This window comes from Nicotiana tomentosiformis, chromosome 12 (assembly GCF_000390325.3).
Source record: "Nicotiana tomentosiformis chromosome 12, ASM39032v3, whole genome shotgun sequence".
NCBI lineage: Eukaryota > Viridiplantae > Streptophyta > Magnoliopsida > Solanales > Solanaceae > Nicotiana > Nicotiana tomentosiformis.
The window spans coordinates 32,950,242-32,972,983 of NC_090823.1; the positions used below are offsets into that span (position 1 = coordinate 32,950,242).

At 39.1% G+C, this 22,742-nt stretch overlaps 2 protein-coding genes across 3 annotated transcripts; both read left to right on the forward strand.

The window, feature by feature from the left end:
• The first annotated feature begins 1,352 nt into the window (after positions 1–1,352).
• Positions 1,353–6,973, forward strand: LOC104088753 (probable thiol methyltransferase 2). 2 transcript variants are annotated; one of them, XM_070191745.1, is made up of 8 exons: positions 1,354–1,559; positions 2,031–2,161; positions 2,940–3,026; positions 5,159–5,259; positions 5,337–5,436; positions 5,870–5,916; positions 6,065–6,143; positions 6,510–6,973. In XM_070191745.1, exons 1-8 carry the CDS (start codon positions 1,358–1,360, stop codon positions 6,561–6,563), a joined length of 801 nt encoding a protein of 266 aa, XP_070047846.1. In that variant the 5' UTR covers positions 1,354–1,357; the 3' UTR covers positions 6,564–6,973. The 2 variants fall into 2 exon arrangements, with proteins under 2 accessions (XP_070047847.1, XP_070047846.1); XM_070191746.1 differs by lacking the exon at positions 2,940–3,026 and having other exon boundaries at positions 1,353–1,559.
• A 3,668-nt stretch (positions 6,974–10,641) lies between these two features.
• LOC138902444 (uncharacterized) lies at positions 10,642–11,136 on the forward strand. The gene has a single exon (XM_070190312.1). It carries the CDS (start codon positions 10,642–10,644, stop codon positions 11,134–11,136), a length of 495 nt encoding a protein of 164 aa, XP_070046413.1.
• The last annotated feature ends 11,606 nt before the right edge of the window (positions 11,137–22,742 follow it).

The following is a 22,742-nucleotide window of genomic DNA, read 5'->3' on the forward strand; positions in this document are numbered from 1 at the left end:
TAAGCAGTAAATGAGAGAACGGGGTTATAATACTCAAAATGACTGGCTGAGTCGTTACAACGATGGAGTAAAGACCTGAGTGAGGACGGTAGGTGGGGACTCGGACCATTTTTCGGTTATGATGAGATTGCATCAGGGGTCGGCACTCAGCCCTTTTTTGTTTGCTCTGGTGATGGACGTACTGACGTGCCACATCCAAGGAGAGGTGCTGTGGTGCATGCTATTTGCAGATGATATTGTATTGATTGACGAAACGTGAGACGATGTGAACGCGCAATTAGAGGTATGGAGGCAGATCCTGAAATCTAAAGGTTTCAAGTTGAGAAGGACCAAGACAGGATACTTAGAGTGTAAGTTCAGTGGCGAGACTCAAGGATGGGAATGGGAGGTGAGGCTGGACTCGCAGGTCATCCCTATGAGAGAGACTTTTAAGTACCTTGGGTCTAGTATTTAGGAGGATGAGGAGATTGATGAAGATGTCATACATCGTATTGCGGAGGGATGGATGAAATTGAGACTCTTTTCCGGTGTTTTGTGTGAGAAGAAGGTGCCACCGAAATTTAAGGGTAAGTTCTATAAAGTGGTGGTCAGACCAACGATGTTATATGTGGATGAGTGTTGGCCAGTCAAGATCGCTCATGTCCAGAAGATGAAGGTAGTAGATATGAGTATGTTGAGATGGATGTGCAGGCACACCAGGTTAGATAGGATCAGAAATGAGGTTATTCGCGACAAAGTGGGTGTGGCCCCTATTGAGAACAAGATGCGTGAAGCGCAACTTAGGTGGTTTGGTCATGTGAGGAGGAGGAACACAGATTCCCCGGTGAGGAGGTGTGAGAGGTTGACATTGGAGGGCCTACGGAGAGGTAGAGGTAGGCCAAAGAAGAGATGGGGAGAGGTGATTAGGTAAGACATGGCGCATCATCAGTTGACCGAGGACATAACCCTTGATAGGAAGGTATGTAGGTCGAGGATTAGGGTAGTAGAGTAGGTAGTCTAGAGTATTCATAACAGTAGTATTGACACGTATTCTCGCTTTCTGTTGGTAATAGGTTTTTATGACTAATTGTTATTTTCTTTCATTGTTGATCACTTTACTGTCTTGTTGTTTTTACTCTGCTTTTATATGGCTTTTTGGTACTGTCCTTTCTTGTCTATATTTTCATTAATGTGGTGCTTATACTTCCATGAGCCAAGAGTCTATTGTAAATAACATGTCTATTCTCACAAGGTAGGGGTAATATTTGCATCCACATTGATCTCCCAAACCTCACGGTGTGAGATAATAACGGGTATGTTGGTGTTGTTGTAGTAAGTAAATCGCAGCAACTGCCAACCTTATAAATGATCCGACCCGATGGGAACAACCACTCTTACATTCCCGACGGGTCAACCAATGAGGACCCATTTGTGTTCCTCCTCCTATGCCCTTCTCTTCAACACTGCGCCATTATTAACTGCTCCCCTCAGTAGACTTGCAATGGCAAGAAGCCACTCGTCGAAGGATTCACAGCCTAAAGTTGACAAAATGCAACAGCTAGTTCATTCTGACCCTTCTGGTAAAACCCTTTTTTTGGGGGGAGGGGGGGGGGGGCGGTGGGGGGGGGGGGGGGATTGGCTATATGAATTCTTACTGTTGTTTTGCTCCATTTGCATCTGTTTCTTTCCAATGTTCAATAATTATGATTTTTCTCAAGAAAAATTGAATCTTTTTATTACTTCTTTCGTCTCATTTTATGTGGTATAGTTTTAGTTTTAAAGAAAGGAAGAGAGACTTCTGAAACTTGTGTTATAAAACAAGTTATAGATATTTATATGACTATAAATATCTAATGGAAAGTTTTATACCAAATTGTGTTTAAATAACTAAAGTATGATGCTCTTTTGGACAGAGTAAAAAGGAAAATATGTCACATCATTTTGCTCCATTTGCATCTGTTTCTTTTCAATTTCCAATAATTTATATTCTCCCCAAGAAAAAATGGATCTTTTTTTTCTTAATGTTACAAATTCACATATGTAATTGATAGGTGGTTGGGAGAAATGCTGGGAGAAGGGGTTGACACCCTGGGATTTAGGGCAGCCTACCCCAATACTTGTTGATCTTCATCAGAGAGGTGCCCTTCCCAAAGGCAGGGCTTTGGTCCCTGGTTGTGGCAGTGTAAGTTGTTTTGTTCTATCTCCTGATTCGTTCATGGGGATCAAACTACATCATGATGTTGTACTTCTTGCTTCATTCGTTGTGTCTTATAACTTGTTTTGTGAATCCTCTACATTCAGTCCGGTTTGATCGGGCCAGTTTCATTATAATACTCAATGATTTATGCTTTAAGAAAAAAGTTAGGTTTTCTCTGCTAATTGTGTAATGGTAATATCCAGAAATTAAGAGGCCATGCATGCTCAATTTGCATAATTATGGAAGGATGGCTGACTGTTATAGTTTCTGATTTTTCCTCATGAGAAAAGTAGTATGTTCATTTTCAGAAAGAAAAAGAAAAAAAAAGTCAAGTAGAATGTTTTCTTCTGATTAATACATGAACTTGAGATTGTCCCCAGGGCTTTGATCTATTGGCCAGAGCGCAGGGCTTGATGTGTGGGTTAGGCACACGTCACAAGTTCAAACCCTGCCGTAGAGAAAACGTGGTAATTAAGTGGAAAAGGGTAGAGTGGCGTACCCATTATTCATCGAGTTTTGAGCCATGCGCTATTGGCCCTTAGGATTTCTAAAAAAAGAACATGTGATCAACCATTTATTTATATGCAACATGTGGTTCCAATATTGTTGTTATTAGGCCATTTGACACCAAATGTTCATGGGTCTAATCAACTGATTTGGTCTTCCGATTTTTTTTCTTTTCTTCATTGCACCAAAAGCTACCTCTCTTTCTCTTTTACTGTTTTGATACTGTTTCGTTTTGCTTAGTGAAGTATATGTGCAGGGTCATGACGTGGTGGCAATTGCATGTCCTGAACGCTTTGTTGTTGGCTTGGATGTATCAGAAAATGCTATTAAGCAAGCTACAAAAGTAAGAGCTAATACTTTTGATCACTTCAATCTGGTGTGCTAAAACCAGCGTTGGGGCGAGCGTGAAGCAAAGCGAAGCGAAGCGACAAGGCCCCATATCTGAGCCTTGAAGACGTCTTCAACTTATGAAAACCCTAGCTCCGTTGAGTCGCACAGCTTTTGAATGTGGACTCGCAGGTGCAGCAGACAAAAATTAAACTCTTCAGAAAGTTTTTTTCTCTAAATTAAACCCTTTAAAACTTAAAAGAAAGTAAAGCGCACGCTTCACGCTTCACGCTTCACTCTTAGAAGCGTATACTTCATCGAAGCCGCATCGCGTTCCCCATCTGAAGCGACTTCCTTACTGCTTCGCTTAGCTTTGCTTCTCGCTTTAAGCGCAGAAGCGAGCGGTTTCCCCAACACTGTCTAAAACCTCCTTATAGAAATGGTTCAAAGACTTGTCTTCCAAAACTGAATATTATGCAACCCCTCTGCTTATTCTTCACTACTTACTCTTATCTTGATGTATAGCTTACTTGTTAATGCAATGTGCAGTGGAAACTAAATAACTTCCCGACTGTTATCTTTGGCTGAAGAATTCGATTCCGTGAACGATACTCATCTTCTTGCTTCCTTTGGAAATTTGACTTTTCGTTGTCGAGGATCAATAATTTGAACAAATCTCTTTAAATATAATGTTAGAGTATGTTCCCTGTAGACTAAAAGGATCATGATTCATGACTACTGGAGAAATGCCCTTTCTCAGAATCCAACTAGGGGAGGTCCTAGCTCTGAAACCATTTGAGATCAGTGGCGGACCCAAGATTTTATACAAGCGGGTTCAGTAAAAGATGAGTGACTATTCATATAAGTAGTGTTGGGTAAAAAAAGTAGGGTTTGAATTCTTAAATAATTTAAGCAAATGTACTTTCATGTTTTATCAAAATTTAAGAAAGAAACAACCAAAATCACTTTGTAGATAGGTTAATTTTTGAAGTAGGTAACATTGTAGAATAATTTTTATTGATTTCAATAAAAAAAAAAGTGAAATAAAAAAAAAGATAAAAGTAAGAATAATAAATTCATAAGGGACTACGCACATAACTCTGGCCCGCTAGAAATTACAAAACAAAATTTACAAGCGCCACAAGAGGGATTCGAACACAACACCTTACTTACATTTTGAACCCTCTTTACCACCTCAACAGACAACGCTTTTGGTTTCAAGTGGGTTCAAATTTTTATTTCTATACATATTTTCGCTCTTTCAAATATAATTTACCAATATACACAATGTAATTTATCAGCGAAGTGGGTTCAACCTCGCTTGACACCATGTGGGTCCGCCCCTGATTGAGATTATGTGGTGGCAACAATTTCTTGGAAATTGGATGATGGAAGGTGCTTTTGATCTTAGCTGGACGCATAGTGCCTTAGCTATCACTGTATGCCTTCTGGCTGTCCTTTTATGTTTGAGCAACCCTGGGGGTGATGATGTTTGAGAGTAATGTTTGCTAGGAGCCACCATTCTGGTGTAAGGAAGAGGGGGCTTAGTTTAGGTAATTTGGCGTGCAAAATAATCTCTTTCTGGAAGAAAGAATGATTGGATCCTTGAGAACCTAAAAATAGAAACTGATAAGGAGCTAGAAGTAGCCAGCTATGGACGGAATGCAACTCTCAAATTTTCTCTTGCATGCGTATGCTTATTACCTTCCCTTTTGTTTTATTGGGTGGATAAATTTACGTTCTTCACTTGAAGGAGGAGCTTTAGCTTTCGGTCTGTTATAAACTTCTTTGATCACTTAGCTAAGTCTTTCTCAGTTTGGTTGTTGATATTGCTGTGTGATTTTGATATTGGAAGTTTCAGCTTTTCGTCCAGAATTTTGAGTGACACAGAAGCTCAACCATGAGACTCTGCATTTAACTTTTCCATTGTCATTTTGGTCAAAGGAAATGCTTTTTGGAGTAGTAGTTTAGCCAACACTAACATTAATGCTTCATATGTTGTCTGTTGTTCTTGAGGACCCATTTCAATATATAGTTCTAACTTCTTGAAAGTTCAGAGACCAGGTTTATAGTGGTGATTCTGTTGGTTTTGTTCATACATTCTGATGATTTCTCAAAGTATCTACACCTTATTTTTGCACAAGGTAGCTGTTTTCATCATCAAAAAGTGCGGAGTATTTTGCTTTTCTAGAGGCAGATTTCTTCACCTGGCGTCCCACTCATTTGTTTGATCTTATCTTTGACTACACGTAAGGTTGACATGACCATGTGTTTATTATCTTACGAAATGACCAGTTATGTGACAGCATTACTTTCAAATTGGCAGTTTCTTTTGTGCCATTGAACCAGAGATGAGAGCACAATGGGCCAGTAGAATTCGAGATCTTCTAAAACCAGACGGGGTGCTTATTACACTGATTTTTCCGGTTTGTCAATAGTTCTTTTTCCATTAAATTTCTTCCCTTCTCGTTTACAAACGTATGATCATTTAATTTCTTATGAAATAAAGAGTTAATAATATGATTGAAGTTACTTATAATATCATAGGAAATTTTATGTTATGCTCATGTAATAGATCCAATATAGGACTCGTTATTTTTCAAGTAAGTATCCTACATTATATCAGTGAAATTATCAGTGTTAAACGTTTTCGTACTATTGATGGAAACATCATTTACATGTGCTCTTACCCCCAAGGGGAAGGGGCAAAAGATAGTCGCATTGCCAGGTCAAACCTACAATATGCTAAAAGGGTTAGTAGCTCACTGTAACAATTTACTATGAGTTGGTAGATTTGCTATTCTTGGCATTATTTCCTTTCACTTCTCCCTCGGTTTTGAGATTCTTGTTGTTTTCCAGATAAGCGACCATGAAGGCGGGCCTCCATATAAAGTATCAGTTTCCGAGTAATCTCTATTTTCTTTAGTCTCTTTCTAGATCTGCTCCCCTCAGAGACTTCTCATCTTGTTGTGTTAAAGTTTGCTGAATATTTATCTAGTTTCTTTCATGAGTTCATTCAAATGAATGACTAATTGTTATGATTTCTCTGAGTAGTTATGAAGAAGTCTTGCACCCCCTGGGGATCAGGGCAGAGTCCATCGTGGAGAATAACTTGGCTATTCCACCTCGGAGAGTGAGTACATTTGCTTAAATTTAAGCAGTGACACTTGGCATATTTCGTTTGCTTCGCTGCACGACACTTGCATATTTCTTTGAGAAAAGTTCATTGCTATCGAGAGCCTTAGCTCTTCCTGCGCATTCCCATAAGAACAACGCTAGGAATCATTCATATTAAAGACTGATATTTGGTGAACACCTGGTTGGTTGTTGTTTTGCGTATGTGAATCTGAGACCTCTTGATTTCTGCATAATGACATGCCATCGAAAATGAAATTATGCATACGTGAATTGTAATCTTATTGGGAATGTAGTTTTCTCTAAGGTAATTTCTCCCTGCCATAGGAGTCTTAAGTACTATGCTTTCTTGTTATCTTTATAGGGAAGAGAGAAGCTGGGAAGGTGGAAAAGGTCCATATGCAAATCCTTCCTTTGAATATCATTTCAACCTTGTTGGTTTTCATTCTCAGGTTGTGCCATCTGTTCTGTGGTTCCTCCCAATGTATATTGTTAACAAACACACAAAGCATTATATTTACACAGGAAATTAATAGTGGGAGTTGGTTCTGATAAATTGGCAAGTGAGACCTATTAAAGTCCTCTTGTCCATTAATAAACCAATCTCACGTACCTTGTGTTTGGTTATGCAAGGCATGTATTAAAATTTCTCATGGGTACTCAATTTGGGTCCATCTAATGGTATACTTAGCTGTTTGGGCCAAAGAGGAAGATATAGTGTTTTTTAAAAGCTTTAAAAGATGCTATTAATAATACAGAATCGTGTAACTATGTCCATACCATATTATATTATAAATAAAGGATACATCCATTTTTTTTTATTAGTCATATTAGTGTCTAACTTGCTTATATTATGTAGACATGCATGTTGTTAGAGTTTCCCGTCTTGGTTGTGGAAGTTAGTTGTCTTTCTTATATGGTCTTGTGTAATCCTTATCATGAGATAACTTTCAGGGTTGAGTTAGACTTGGCGTTTAATTTCTTTAATGAGTCGTTTGGTACATAGGATAAAAATAATAATCCCGGGATAAAGTTTGGAATTAATTTTAACCCATGTTTGTTTGGGGTATTAGTTAATTCCGGGATACCTTTTACACTAAAATGGTGAGATTAGTTATCACATACAGAAGGTGGGATAACTAATCTTATGGGATATCCCACCATTGTACCAGATGACCCCTTCATGTAGTATTAGAGCTAAGCCTATTTATGTCTTGGTTTACTCAATGTTGATACCCCATGTTATGTTCATGCTCAAGGTATTGAGAGAAAAGAGTTCTTGTCTTCTTATATGATCTTGAGTAATCTCCATCTTATGAATCTTTGGGGTGAAGTTAGGGTCAAGGTTTATTTTTTATGGCTTTATACACAAGTTAACATCTTTACTTGCACAGTTTACTTACTTTATTGTTTTTCAACTAAATACTTGACAAGCACCTCTACCTCCAACCTTAAGATTGCGGTTTTCAGTCACCAAGGGAGCAAAGTAGGGAAGCTTCTAAGGAGGGGTTAAAAAAAAAAAAACTAAATGCCTAAAGTTGATCAGAACATGTCTTTTAATCGTTGATCATTCTTATGTGACGTTCATTTGATTGAGTTAGATAGTTTGTTAGAATCAGTAAATGTGCTAAAAACTTGTCACCTAAGGCCCGGGGCGTATGTAGCCTTATAATAGCGGGTTCAATTGAACCCATAACTTTCGACGCGGGGTACAAATTTATATGCAAAAAATCACTAAAATCAATAAATTATAGATATGAACACATAACTTTAAGGATATAATGAGTTCAGTAGTAAAAAACTTTTAAAATTAAACTCATAAAGTTTAAATGCTGGATTCGCCTAAGGCTAAGGGTGGAAAAAATACTTTTCCTATCTCCATTTTTCTTCCTCGAATGTCTAGTTCTCCAATGAAGCTGTTTTGATGGGAGGGGTAGAAGGGAGAATTTCTTACAAAATCATTTCCCACGAAGCCCAATTCTTAATCAAAACATCCCCAAATTATTAGAATTTGAACTCTCATTTTCCATGATTCTCAGTTTATTACCCACTTCATTAACCCATAGGTGATACGCTTTATATGGCATGGATATGAATGTGCTATGCACGTAAGTGCAACTGATATTTAAAGCATGTGTCCGTACCATCTTAATATGTTTAATTGAGAAATCGCAAAATTAAGAAGTTGAATTATAGAACCGTGCAAGATGTCAATGAGTATTAAAGTATTAAACTTTCTTTATTAAGCAAGTGGACTAGTTGGGATAACTATTGGATAACAACTAAAGACGTTCACTCACAATTAACAAGGAAAAGTGTTGTATAAGTATAACTATATATGCATTGTGCACGTCGAAGTTTAATTTTCAAAAATAATCTTTGTGGTGAACCTTTTTCCTTATTAAAATAACATATAATGTGAAACATGATCTCCAATGTTCCAAGATTTAGCAACATAATTCCATTAGATCTATTTCTATTTTAGTGTAGGCAAGTGGCCAAATATGACTTCTCTCTAACAAGTCTCCCAAAAAGCAACACCACTAAAATGTCTTATCATTGCAGTGGCAGAGGGGTAGTTAAGGATTAACGCAAGTACGAGGGGTAGTTAAGGATTAACATAAGTACTACTCCTTCGTTTTCAATTTAAGTGATATAGTTTGACTTTAAATGATGTAATTTAACTTGACACAAATTTTAAGAAAAAAGAAGAAAACTTTTGAAATATGTAATACTAAAAGCTTTTAATGGGCAAAAGTTTAGTGATTGTGTGACTATAAAAGCTTTTCATTAGGGGTAAAGTAAATAAAATAAAATATTTAAAGTTAAATTATTTCTAAATAAAAAAATGTATCATTTTTTTGGAATAAAAAAAATATGTCATTTAAATTGAAACAGAGAAATTAATTGATTTAGAGGGTTAAATACAGGTTCAAATCCTGAATCCGCTTCACCTACCTACCAAACCACCCCAAAAGAAGAACAAAAAAACTAATAAGAGAAATTAAAACAAAAACAAAAAAGAGAAGCATTGGGAGGGAAGAGCAGTCAATGTCAACGAGTGTAGTGATAACCATGATGATTTTAGAACCAAATACGTTGATAAGTTCTTTTGTTATCTGTTTTCGTGCTGTTCCTTTCTTTTTTAATTAAATATTTTTAAAGTATACTTTCTTTAAAGAAGAGTAAGACAATGGTCAATAGGAAATGAAACCCAAGGAGGAAAAAAGATCGAGATATGAATCTTGCACAAGTTGAGTATAGCGTCAAACTGCTATTGCATGTAAATACAAATGCTTGTCTTTCTTTTACATTTCCCCCCCTATTTTATTGATTTCCTTCCTTTTTTATTGAAAGACAAATGTAACTTTACTACGTCCTTCAATGTTTCCCTTTAATTCAAAATATAGTATACTAATTTCAGCACAGAAAATATAACCAAAAAAGGAAAGAAGATACATTAGTATACTATAGTTGTATAATATTCTTTTAATTCAAAATAGGATGCAAAGAATATTATATAAATGTAGATAATATAAAAATTGACAATCATTGTATTATATAGTTCATATGCTTTTCTTTTGACGAATGTCTGATTCATTGCATAGAAACTAAGATATTTTAGGTTTATTTTACACTAACTTTTAAAGTAAATAAAAATTAGAAAGATAAAATCAAGGTATTCTTTTGTGTGTTTTATCCCCATAACATAAAGATAAACTTTCATAAAGCACTATAGTTTAGAGTCTAATCACCATATGTAACTATAGTTTGCCTAATTAACATTCATAGCTATTGTGTATCAATTGTCTTCATTTAGGCAATTTATACAATTTCGTAGCTAGTGTTAAATTGTTATTAGCTTGTATCACTTCATACGTGCAACTGTATTCGTTGGCGAAATAAAGAAATATAGAAAAATAGAATGCTCTCATTAAGAGTCAAACTCAAGACCTCCGCTTACTAAATGGGCGCTCTAACCTATTGAACTATAAGAACTTGTTGCTCTCTTGTTTCAGTTAAAAATAATTGATCTCTTATTTCCGTACTACATATGGATTTGCTATAAAATTTAAATATAGCTACGAATGGTAATTTTCTGAAAGTATAGCTACAAATAGTAAATACAACGTATATATTTGCCATGTCGCATAATTTTTCCTGACATAAAGTTAATCTCCATATAGGTTAGCTCATATTAAATTCGGTATAAAATAATTAAAATTAACGTATTGTTATGAATATAATTGTACTTAAAGTGAATGTCTATCTTTTAAAGAGTTTGCTACTTTGTGGCTAAGTTATTTTTCTCCCTATAAATAGAGGGGCTTTACCCCATTGTAAACCATCTGAAATTCAATAAGAATTACCTCTCTCTTTTCCTTGCAATATTATTCTTTTTCTTATTATTTTATTTCACGTTATCAGCACGAGACTCTACCGTCTCAAGAAGCTCTTTGAGAAGACTAAGGTATAGCTTTTCTGCTCTTTTAATAATGTCTGATATTATGAAACGAAAGTTCGTTGCCCTTAAAATTTCGGGCAAGAACTATATGTCGTGGGTGTTGGATGCTGAAATTCATTTTGATGCAATGAGTCTTGCAGATGCCATTAAAGATAAAAATAAAGCATCTATCCAAGACTGTGTTAAGGCCTTGATTTTCTTGCGCCATCACCTTGATGAAGAGTTGAAAATAGAATATTTCATAGTCAAAGATCCACTTGTTTTGTGGAATGGCTTAAAGGAAAGATATGACAACTTAAAGTTGGTCACACTTCCACAAGCACGATATGATTGGGCTCATCTGAGGCTCCAAGACTTTAAGTCTGTCTCTGAATACAATTCGGCGATGTTCATAATTACTTCTAAATTGAAACTCTGTGGAGATACTATGATATGCTTGAAAAAACGTTCACAACGTTTCATGCCTCCAATATGGTCCTGCAATAGCAGTATCGAGAGAAGGGTTTCAAGAAGTATTCTGAGTTGATTTCTCTTCTCCTTGTGGCCGAACAAAATAATGACTTGCTCATGAGAAATCATGATAATCGACCCACTAGGTCTACACTATTGCTTAAAGTGGATGGGGTGAATTCCCATTATGCTAAGCGTGGAAAAGGCCGTGGCCCTATTCGTGGTCGTGGTCGTAGCCGCGGCCGTGACCCTATTCGTGGTCGTGGTCGTAGCCGCGGCCGTGACCCTATTCGTGGTCGTGGTCGTAGCCGCGGCCATGGACAAGAAAGAAATTTTTCTGGTGTTAATCATCCCCGCAGAAAAATAACCACCAAAAGTGGAAAGGGAAAGATGAGAAGCGAAAGGCAAATGCTTCAGAAACTGAATGTTATTGTTGCGGTGAAAAAGGGCATTGGGCATATATTTGTCGTACACCAAGACATTTGGTTGACTTTATCAAGCATCTCTAAAGAATAAAGGCCCTGAAGCTAATTTTGTCTATGATAATGAATTTGACATCACCCACTTGGATGTGGCAGATTTCTTTGAGCACTCTGATGAAAAAATAGATCACTTGATCGGTGATGGATCCGTGGTTAAAGATGATTGATTATTTTTGCATATTCGTATTGGCTAGTGAATAAACATCATGTAATCACAGTTCTTTACATGAATAGTATCAATTCGTATTATTTATTTTATGCGATAGTGTTAATTTGTTTTGATTAAATATAATTAGTATCCGTTTTAAACAATGCTTCAGTTTGCTTAGTTTCCAAAGATTAATATATTCTTTATTAAAGTAACGTTATGATTTTGTGAAAAGAAAATTTAACATTTGCAAATAGCCAAGTTAACAGATCATGCGAAAGCTACTTAAATTTTTTCCAAGGAAATTCAAATCTTCAATTTCTTTTGTGGTTTATTTTTCCGCAACTGACATGCTAAGTTGCTAATTGTATGAAAAATTTCAGCATCACACAAAAGGCACATTGTTTACCCGAAAAATGGTTAGAGTTAAATTTGTACGTAGTTTTAAGGGTATGTGGTATAACTTGACACAAATCGTAAGAGTAAATAGAAATATCAAATATTGACTGTAAAGGATGAAAAATAAGCAAAGTTGAGAAGAGGATAATTTATGGATTAAGCAAGATGAATCAATCTATGAAGCTAAAAAAGGATAATTCTTCAATATGAGAGTGTATGATATATGAGTTACAATGTATGCAAAACTTGATGCTTTACAAAAATATAGCCATCCCTCTTATAGTGGAGGGATCTTACTTTAGATATAATTAAAAATACATAGTGGGGAACCCATGATAAATCAATTTTTTCTTAATTCCCGCCGAGATTCTCACCCTTAGTGCGGTTATAACGGCTCTTGTCTATGAGCTCGATCCTGATCGGACTCGGTATATGTCGGTTTTCAGGTTTAGAGCTCGATGTGGGTTCGAGCTCGATGTTGACTCGGGACCCAGTATTAGGCCGATATTGGTTGGCCTTTGGCCCTTAAGCTCGATTCCACCGCTTCTCATCATAGTTCGATTTGGACCCGAGCTCGATAATGACTTCGAGCTCGGTATTTAACCTGTCCCTGAAAATCGAAGCTCGTTTGTACCTTCTTCGGATCTCATCTCGATATTATGAAAACTTTCTTCGGTCCATTATGTTTCCATCTCGATCAGTCGTACGAAGGCCAAAATCAATTTCGACTGTATACAGATAGTCCCCTCATTTTTCGGGAAGGATATGGCGAGAAACGATATGATTTTCCAACGGCTCGATTGGATATACACTGACGTTTGCATCGAGCCCGACCATGACGTATGTGATAGCTGTCCCGTCGGTTCAGTTTACTAAGGCATTTAATGCGTGTCAGACGGTGGTCAGCCACCACTGATATTAAACCGCCATTTCTCAATCTATAAATAGCCACTCTTTTTTACCATTTATCACTTTTACATCTTCAATCTTCAATCTCCAAATTTTTCAAGTTCTTTCTCGCATCTTCTGAGTTCATCTGTAAGTCTGTGATTTTTCTGCAAATATCTTTCTTCTGTGATTTTCAATGCAAAATATTTCTTCAAAACACCACATCTTTGTCATCTCCTTCTATTTTCCATCTCTAAATCAAAAATGGCGAAAACATCTAAAATCGTTCCTTAAAAAGAAAAAGCTTCTTCTTCACAACCTACCGTCGACAAAACACCGGTGGAGCCACGACCTGAGGAGTATGTTTCAGGGACGTGTGTTCTTACCTTCAATTTTAAGGTCGATAAAGGCTTGTCGGTTCTCGATCGATGCGAGCCAATATCGAGGTATATATGCTCGATAACTGAGGGGCATCTCGAGCAGCTGAGGAAAGACTGTAACTGAAAAAAAATAAAAGTGATAATCCCGGCCCCCGAAGAAGATATCACCACTTATGTGAAAGGGTTTTTAAGTGTGTATACTTACCCTTTCACACTGGCCCCCATCGACCCTGTCGTCATTGATTTTTGCCGTCAATACTGAATAACCCTAGGCCAAATCCATCCTTCATTTTGGCGGATCGTTATTCTGATCCATTTCTTTGTGAACAAGATCGAAGGGATTCCTTTCACCCTCGACCATCTCATTCGATTGTACAGCCCCCGCCTCTTTCGAGACGGGTTAATAAAACTTCAGCGTCGGGCCACCAAGGTTCTATTCTCGAGTATAGACGAGGAGAAGGATTGGGGCTGGATGGTAGGTTCGTTCGAGTGAAGACTTCGGACCTAATACCGGCCGAGAAGATGCCATTTCCCGAGAAGTGGAACATGAAGCATAAGTGTAATTCTGCTGTTATCTCCTATTGTTTGTTCCTTTGTTTCTTTCTCACTAATATCCCCTTTTGTGATGCAGCAGTTCCTTGGATGCCCGGTGCAGTTTCTGACCTTAAGAACTGGGTACGAGACCTGGCTTTGACCTCTACATATGCCGAGCGCTCATGGCGTGATTTGTCAGATGGCCGATGAGAGGCCAAAAATCATGGTAAGCCTTTTTCTCGTATCTTTGATAGTTCAAACGAAGCGTTTTCCATAGCGTAATCAATTTTCTTGTGAGTAGACCTGGGCAAAGATACGGTTTTGAGGCCCCCGTCCGGCGAGGAAGAGGCTTCGACTTTTGTTCCAAAACCGGTGAAGGATAATAAGAGAAAAAGGGCCTCTACTTCCGAAGATCCAGAACCGAAGACGAGGACGGCTCGTAAGCAGAGGAAGAATACCATCCATTTGACCGAAGAATCAGTTTGGAGTCTGATGGATGAAGACGACGACGAAGAAGAAGACGAGTCCGTACTGGTGGCCCGAATGAAGAAAACCATCGACGCCCCAAAGGCAGCTGAATTGATGGTGGTTTATGAAGCTATGCCTCGAACTGAGGAGATATCGGAGAAAGATTCGGGCAGAGTCCCCGAATCGTTAGAGATCGAGGATGTTTCCCACCGAAGTCAACAAACGGTGGGTATATCTGAAGGGGCCGGTCTTGAAGCTCTCCGAACTGAAGAGAATGCCCCAAGCGAGTCGCTTAGGGCAATTGTAATCGGAGACTCGCCCACTCTCCCGGCTTTTTCTGAAGGAGCGACTTGGGAAGCCCAAGATTTGGGGGCCCTCGAGATAAACTGGTCTCATGAAGGGGAGGACCCCTTCTATGATTTGTTTATAGGTGTCAAGGATGTTGCTGGCCCTAGTGATGTTTCGGGCCTTTTCTGTGAATTGCAGCAAGCTCTGAATCGGGTAAGCTTTAACTCCCTTCGTTGATATTACTTTTATGTTTGCTATTCTTTTCTAACTTCTTTTCTTCTTTCTTACGTAGGCCACTCGGTTCATCGTGAAGCATGTTCTTGGTCTCGACTGTGCTGCGTTGATACGAGGCTGACCTTCGACAGGTCACGGATGATAGGAACGCCCTTAGACTCCTCTTTGGGCAAAGGGAAGAAGAAATCAAGGACCTCCGAGCTGAGTTGGCCAAGGCTCATCAAGATCAGGCCGACCTGACCGAGCAGGTAATGATAATCTTAAAAACCCATGGGATCGACCTTGGAACGGTGGCTAATATTTTGATCTCACAGATGCAGCAGAAGCTTGAGGTGATTGGGAAGCTTCGTGAGGAGGTCGATATGATAAGGGCAGAGACCTTGGGATGGAAAGATGGTATGGACCGTCTCGCCACAGAAAAAGAAACTACTCGAGCCCAATTATCATCGGCCAAAAACCAACTTCAAGGTATGATGGAGAAGATCTTGGTTCAAGCAAGAAAAATAGAGGAGCTCGAGGCTCGGTTGGCCTCCGAACTTGCCAAGGACAAATCTGACGCCGAAAAAGCAAAGGTCAATGCGGATGTATTCGTGGCCGTCTATCGGGCCGGTGCTGAAGCTGCTCAGGTAAAAACAAGAGAGGTAGTTGAGACCGCTAAAACTCACACACATTGGGCTACTGAACTTGCCAAATGCCAATCTCGGAGGGTGACCCTCGAGGAGATCCATGCTCGAGGGTTCGATCTCACCGAAGAGATAAAAAGGGCTAAAAAGCTCGAAGCCGATGCTGAAGCCTTGGCTTCCGATGATGATGATGAAAGTGAGAGTGGGTCCGAGAGCGGGGAGGAACCCGATGGAGAAGAGACTGCCCCCGGAGATAACTAGGAGACTTAAGAGTTATTTTTTCTATTTTCTTGTGTAGGGCCTTGTTCGGGCGTATACATACATACATATATATATATATATATATATATATATATATATATATATATGTCTTTTTCCTTTCCCAAACTGCCTCTGTTTTATTCTATGTCTTGTGAAGATTTTGTTTCATTCATGCCTTACGAAGGTTTTCATAAGGCTTAAGGCAATTTGATCGAATTCGGACCTTGTAGCTTTTATAACCGAGTGAGTGCTTGTTCGAACTCGAAATAAGGTAGCCCGTAGGTTTAGAGGTTGAGTGAGTGATTGCTCGAACTCGAAATAAGAGTAGCCCGTAGGCTTAGTAGTCGAGTGAGTGCTTGCTCGAACTCGAAGAAAGGTAGCCCGTAGGCTTAGTAGTCGAGTGAGTGCTTGCTCGAACTCGAAAAAAGGTAGCCCGTAGGCTTTATAGTCGAGTGAGTGATTTGCTCGAACTCGAAATAAGAGTAGCCCGTAGGCTTAGAGGTTGAGTGAGTGATTACTCGAACTCAAAATAAGAGTAGCCCGTAGGCTTAGTAGTCGAGTGAGTGCTTGCTCGAACTCGAAGAAAGGTAGCCCGTAGGCTTAGTAGTTGAGTGAGTGCTTGCTCGAACTCGAAATAAGGTAGCCCGTAGGCTTTACAGTCAAGTGAGTGATCTGCTCGAAATCGAAATAAGAGTAGCCCGTAGGCTTAGTAGTTGAATGAGTGATTGCTCGAACTCGAAGAAAGGTTTCCCGTAGGCTTAGTAGTCGAGTGAGTGCTTCGAACTCGAAGTAATGTAGCCCGTAGGCTTAGTAGTCGAGTGAGTGATTGCTCGAACTCGAAGTAATGGAAGCCCGTATGCTTAGTAGTCGAGTAAGTGCTTGCTCGAACTCGAAGTAAGGTAGCCCGTAGGCTTTATAGTCGAATGAGTAATTTGCTCGAACTCAAAATAAGAGTAGCCCGTAGGCTTAGTAGTCAAGTGAGTGATTGCTCGAACTCGAAGAAAGGTAGCCCGTAGGCTTAGTAGTCGAGTGACTGCTTCAAACTCGAAGTAATGTAGCCCGTAGGCTTAATAGTCGAGTGAGTGATTTGCTCGAACTCGAAATAAGAGTAGCCCGAAGGCTTAGTAGTCGAGTGAGTGATTGCTCGAACTCGAAAAAAGCTAGCCCGTAGGCTTAGTAGTCGAGTGAGTTCTTCGAAGTAGAAGTAATGTAGCCCGTAGGCTTAATAGTCGAGTGAGTGATTGCTCGAACTCGAAGTAATGGAAGCCCATAGGCTTAGTAGTCGAGTAAGTGCTTGCTCGAACTCGAAGTAAGGTAGCCCGTAGGCTTAATAGTCGAGTGAGTGATTTGCTCGAACTCGAAATAAGAGTAGCCCGAAGGTTTAGTAGTCGAGTGAGTGATTGCTCGAACTCGAAGAAAGCTAGCCCGTAGGCTTAGTAGTCAAGTGAGTGCTTCGAACTAGAAGTAATGTATCATGTAGGCTTAATAATCGAGTGAGTGATTGCTCGAACTCGAAGTAATGGAAGCCCGTAGGCTTAGTAATCAAGTAAGTGCTTGCTCGAACTCGAAGTAAGGTAGCCCATAGGCTTTATAGTCGAGTGAGTGATTTACTCAAACTCGAAATAAGAGTATCCTGTAGGCTTAGTAGTCGAGTGAGTGATTGCTTAAACTCGAAGAAAGGTAGCCCGTAGGCTTAGTAGTCGAGTGAGTGATTCGAACTCGAAGTAATGTAGCCTGTAGGCTTAATGGTTGAGTGAGCGATTTGCTCGAACTCGAAATAGAGGATCGATTCTGAGATATGAGATATCAGTAAAATATTCTCTTTATGTCATTATACATGTGTTTATATTATGTACCAGGGATCTAGCAAACTACATGAACATGGTTCGTTTTGACCATTTGGCTCTTACAATTTTTCCTATCGAAATCTTGTCGCCATGAAGTAACTTTCTTCCTTCGAACTTGATAATCGAACTTGATATATTCGACGGTATGCCCCCAGTATTTCGAGATTGATTGTAAAGACACATCGGATACTGTTGAATTGTTCTAAGTTAGCACGATCAATGGTTGCCTCATTAAAAACCTTGCCGAATAACCATTTGGGATAAAACCGGTCCAAGGGAAAAAGAGTGCAACTCGTGCTTTTAGACTTAAGGCTTCGTGTTGAATAATCCATCCTTGTTCCTGATCGAACTCCTGCAAGGGTTAGTTTCAAAATATAAACGAACATGGGAGGGTCGTACCTTAGCAGTAGTATCATTTTAGGTGCGACACATTCCAATTGCTTGGTAGTTGTTTGCCGTTTATAATACCGAGCTTGTAGGATCCTTTCCCGACGATTTCGAGAACCTAATACGGTCCTTCCCAATTTGGACCCAATTTTCCTTCATTTGGGTTTCGGGTATTGAGGGTGACTTTCCTTAGCACTAAGTCCCCGATTTTAAAATGGTGAAGATTGGTCCTTCGATTATAGTATCTTTAGATCCGCTGCTTTTGGGCAGCCAATCGGATGAGAGCGGCTTCTCGTTTTTCATCCAATAATTCGAGGCTAGTATTCATAGCCTCGTGATTTGACTCTTTTGTTGTATATCAAAACCTGGCACTGGGTTCCCCGACTTCGATTGGAATCAAGGCTTTGGATCCATATACTAAGGAGAACGGGGTTGCCCCCATACTGGATTTTGATGTTGTTCGATATTGTCACGCCCCGACCTAGGAGCGAGACTGGCACTCTGTGCCTCAACTAACCTAGTGTACCAAATTGCGACTAAGGGACTCTGAACATATAATGTCATAATCTGGCCATGGGGCCACCTTGCAAGACAATTTGCGAAGCAAAATATAAAACTGAATGAAAACTAGCGCTGACTAAACATCAATATAAAGTTGGGCCGACAAGGCCGTCATAACTACTACAACTGACAAACCACCAAAATATACATACCAGGCCTACAAGCCTAATATAGTGCACTAACTGACAGGATATGTCTACAAGCCTCTATTGATAGATATATTGTGATCGGAACAGGGGCTCGACCTACCCATAATATATATACATACACACAGAAGATGTACACGAAAACCTAGACCCGATAACTCTGAAGGATGTGGAGCTTACCGATCACGCTGAACTCTGGAAACACCTACTGAGGAGGTATACCCGTCTGTCTATCTGAACCTGCATGCATGAAATGCAGCGTCCCCAGAAAAGGGACGTCAGTACAAAATAATGTACCGAGTATATAAGGCAATAACATAACTGAAAGTTGAAACTGAACTGATAATATAATAACTGAAAGTAATTGGGAGTCAAAGATGATCTGGAGATATACTTACCTGTTGATATACTGACTCAACTCCTTCAATATAGTAAGTAAAATAATTATCCGGCCTTATAAGGCTCGGTATATATAACTGCTCTGCCGTAGTAGGCTCTCTCATAGGCGCTCTTCCATACTAGGCTATGTATCTCGACCATGCTAGGCTTGCTCATAGGCGCTCGGCCACAGTAGGCTCGGTATATAACTTTCCATCTGATCAGAGGTTGCCCAATAGGGGCCTGCCCATCGATTATAGCTCGATGGTAATGAAAATACTGTAATACTGTATATATAGGCTTGCTGCTCTCTTAACTGGAAGAAGACCATACTAAATTGAATATAGAGTCTCGATAAGGAATAATATTGTAACTTATGAGACTAGAATAGTGTGAATAAATTCATGAATATGAACTTCTCTTTTTGTCTCATTACTAACACATGTAGTTATGAGATCATGCCAAAATGAAGGAAGGCTTAGCCTTAACATACCTTATCACACTCTTTTCAATCACCAAGTTGAACTCGCCTCTTCTCACCTTAATCTACAACAACGATAATAATACTATCATTAAGTTATGAAATGTATAACTATCGCACAACGAACGACATGCTTATTTTGTATTAAAACGGACAGCATTTCCCCTATAATCCTTACTTCCTCCAAATTTAAGATAACACCAACAACAACAATAACAACATATATACATTATTTTTCAACCTTATGTACACCACACAATACTACAAAATAGCCCAGCACACCCCAATCTCTTCATACACAAAACAACCACCGTAGTAGTATCAATAACCCCGAAAATGTTACGACGAACGAATAGCCCAACATCCTGCATTTATGTGGTGTTTCTCCATACCCTTCCTCCTCCAAAACTCCACAAAACAGTAGTAAATCATGCAGCCCAACAGCAACACCAAACAGTCCACAAAACAATCCATAAAACAGTCCGCTACAAGTGAATAACTCGAACTCACAGCTTCCGATCACCGTCCCGTGAGTTCTTACAAATATAGAAAAACTTGACATGCATCTACAACAGTAAAGAATGGATGAAAGAGAGCAGTAAACGTACCTTATTTGTGGGATAACTCAGCTCCTATCTTGGCTCTTCAAACTCTAGGCTTTACCTCCAATTAGAACTTGAAAGGGAGAGAAAATCAATTGGGGTTTGTGGGAAAGTTTTGGGAGGATTTTTGCAGAGATTAAGTCTGGTTATTATGCCCTATTATCATCCTAATATATGAAGGGGATAGGCATTTAAAAAGGCATCTTTGATTGACCCGAACTGGCCCAGTTTTGGACGACCCGAACTGTCCCAGTTTTGGATTCTTGTTTAAGCAAGTAGGTGACAGTCTACGCAGTCTCGAAAAAATACCCATATCTCTCTACTCAGATATCGTATTGACAAACATTTTAATGAATTGGAAAGTAGACTCATAGATATTTAAATTTATGGGTGGAACACCCCAAAACTCTAAGTATATTGGGAGAAAATATCAGTTACATTTGACCCAAAGTTTCAGTAAAATTTATGAACGTAACTTGTGATGACTTTCATCGACTTTTGTTCCACCACTCGCTTAACTTCAAAACATAACATACGACTATCATACGAATAACATAACTCGTAGCATAACCTCCTTATCATATAAAACACCCTGATCTCATCCCAAAAGTACATGCTATAACATTCCCAATTTGTCGGCTTTCGACGAAACATTATTTTCTTCAATTCCTTTAGCTTCTAAACCTTCCAACCCTCTTTGTACTTGTTGTTCATGATATTCAATATTTGTAACTTTCGAGGTAACATGATTAACTTGCTTTATATATTTTCAAAGATGATCTCATTTTTGGGTCCTACATTAGTTTGCTCACGACGCAGTTTTACGTACAAAAAAATATAGGGTGTAACAGATATGTCCAAAGAACTTCGGGTAGAATTTCTCTCCATTTTCCCTTAGCGTCATTCAACCTTTTCTTTAGGTTTTGAATGATAGTCTTGTTCGTCGATTCGGCATGTCCGTTCCCACTAGGGTGATACAGTGTTGATAATATCTTTATTATTTTGGATTCGGGAAATTTCGTCACTCTGTTGCCGATAAATCGTTTCCCATTGTCACACACTATTTCGGCGGGTATCCCAAATCGACATACGATATGATCCCAGATGAAGTGTATAACCTCTTTTTCTCTTACTTTCTCGAACGCATGTGCTTCAACCCATTTAGAAAAATAGTCAGTCATAAATAAAATGAACTTAGCTTTACCTGGGGCCAATGGCAAAGGACCGACAATATCCATTCCCCATTTCATAAATGGCCATGGGGATAGGACTAAGTGAAGTTGCTCTCCGGGCTAATGGATCTTTAGTACAAACCTTTGACATTTCACATTTTTGAACAAACTCCTTTGCATCTTTGTCCATATCGATCCAATAATATCATGCTCTGATTATTTTTCGGACTAATGAATCGGCACCAGAATGATATCTACAAGTGCCTTCGTGAATCTCACGTAGGATGTAGTCGATGTCTCCTGGTCTTAAGCATACTGCCAATAGTCCATCGAATGTCCTTCGGTATAATGTTCCATCTGCAGTCAACATGAATCGAGCAACATTGGTTCGTAAGGCCCTCGAATTTTTAGTGTCCGATGGGAGCTTTCCGTTCTCCAAGTATTAAATATACTTATTCCTCTAATCCCAGGTTAAGCTTGTAGAGTTTATCTCGGCATGAAATTCCTCGATCACTGATCTCGAGAGTTGAATGACAGCCCCTGAGCTGATCTCATCTTCCTCCCCCGTATTAGTGCAAGTGCCAATTTCTCTAAGTGTGGATATCTAGTTTCTGCTTCCCCTAAGGTTCGACTTACATAATAAACAGGAAAATGCGTACCTTGCTCTTCTCGAACTAGGACACCACTTACCGCTATTTTTGATACTGCCAAGTACAAGTAAAGTTTCTCATCTACCTTCGGAGTGTGAAGCAGCGGTGGGCTCGATAGGTATTTCTTCAATTCCTCTAATGCATGTTGGCATTCCGGGGTCCAGGCAAAATCGTTCTTCTTTTTTAGTAGAGAGACAAATTGGTGGCTTCGATCCGGTGACTTCGAAATGAATCGGCCTAAGGCAACTATTCTTCCGGTTAGCCTCTGCACGGCTTTTACACTGTCTACGATGGTGATGTCTTCGATGGCCTTGATTTTATCGGGGTTGATCTCGATCCCCCGATTTGATACCATGAAGCCAAGGAACTTGACCTAACCGACCCCGAAAGCACATTTCTCGGGGTTGAGCTTCATGTTGTATTTTCTTAAGATTTCGAACGTTTCCTGCAAATGAGCCAAATGGTCCTCTATGCGCAGAGACTTAACTAGCATGTCATCAATATAAACTTCTATCGATTTACCTATTTTCTCTTCGAACATTTTATTTACTAGGTGTTGGTAGGTAGCTCCTGCATTTTTTAGCCCGAATGGCATTACATTATAACCATATGTTCCATACTTGGTGATAAATGAAGTTTTTTCTCGGTCCTCCGAGTTCATTTGGATTTGATTATACCCGGAATAGGCATCGAGAAAAGTAAGGATCTCGTGGCCTGTCGTGGCATCGACTATGTGATCGATGTTAGACAGCG

Excerpts from the sequence above, each read along its gene's own strand:
- LOC104088753 (XM_070191745.1), top strand. The coding sequence starts at position 1,358 with ATGGGAACAACCACTCTTACATTCCCGACGGGTCAACCAATGAGGACC. Across the intron at positions 5,260-5,336 it reads GATCTTATCTTTGACTACAC|TTTCTTTTGTGCCATTGAAC; the intron begins GTAAGGTTGACA and ends TCAAATTGGCAG. Across the intron at positions 5,437-5,869 it reads TTATTACACTGATTTTTCCG|ATAAGCGACCATGAAGGCGG; the intron begins GTTTGTCAATAG and ends GTTGTTTTCCAG.
- LOC138902444 (XM_070190312.1), top strand. The coding sequence starts at position 10,642 with ATGTCTGATATTATGAAACGAAAGTTCGTTGCCCTTAAAATTTCGGGC.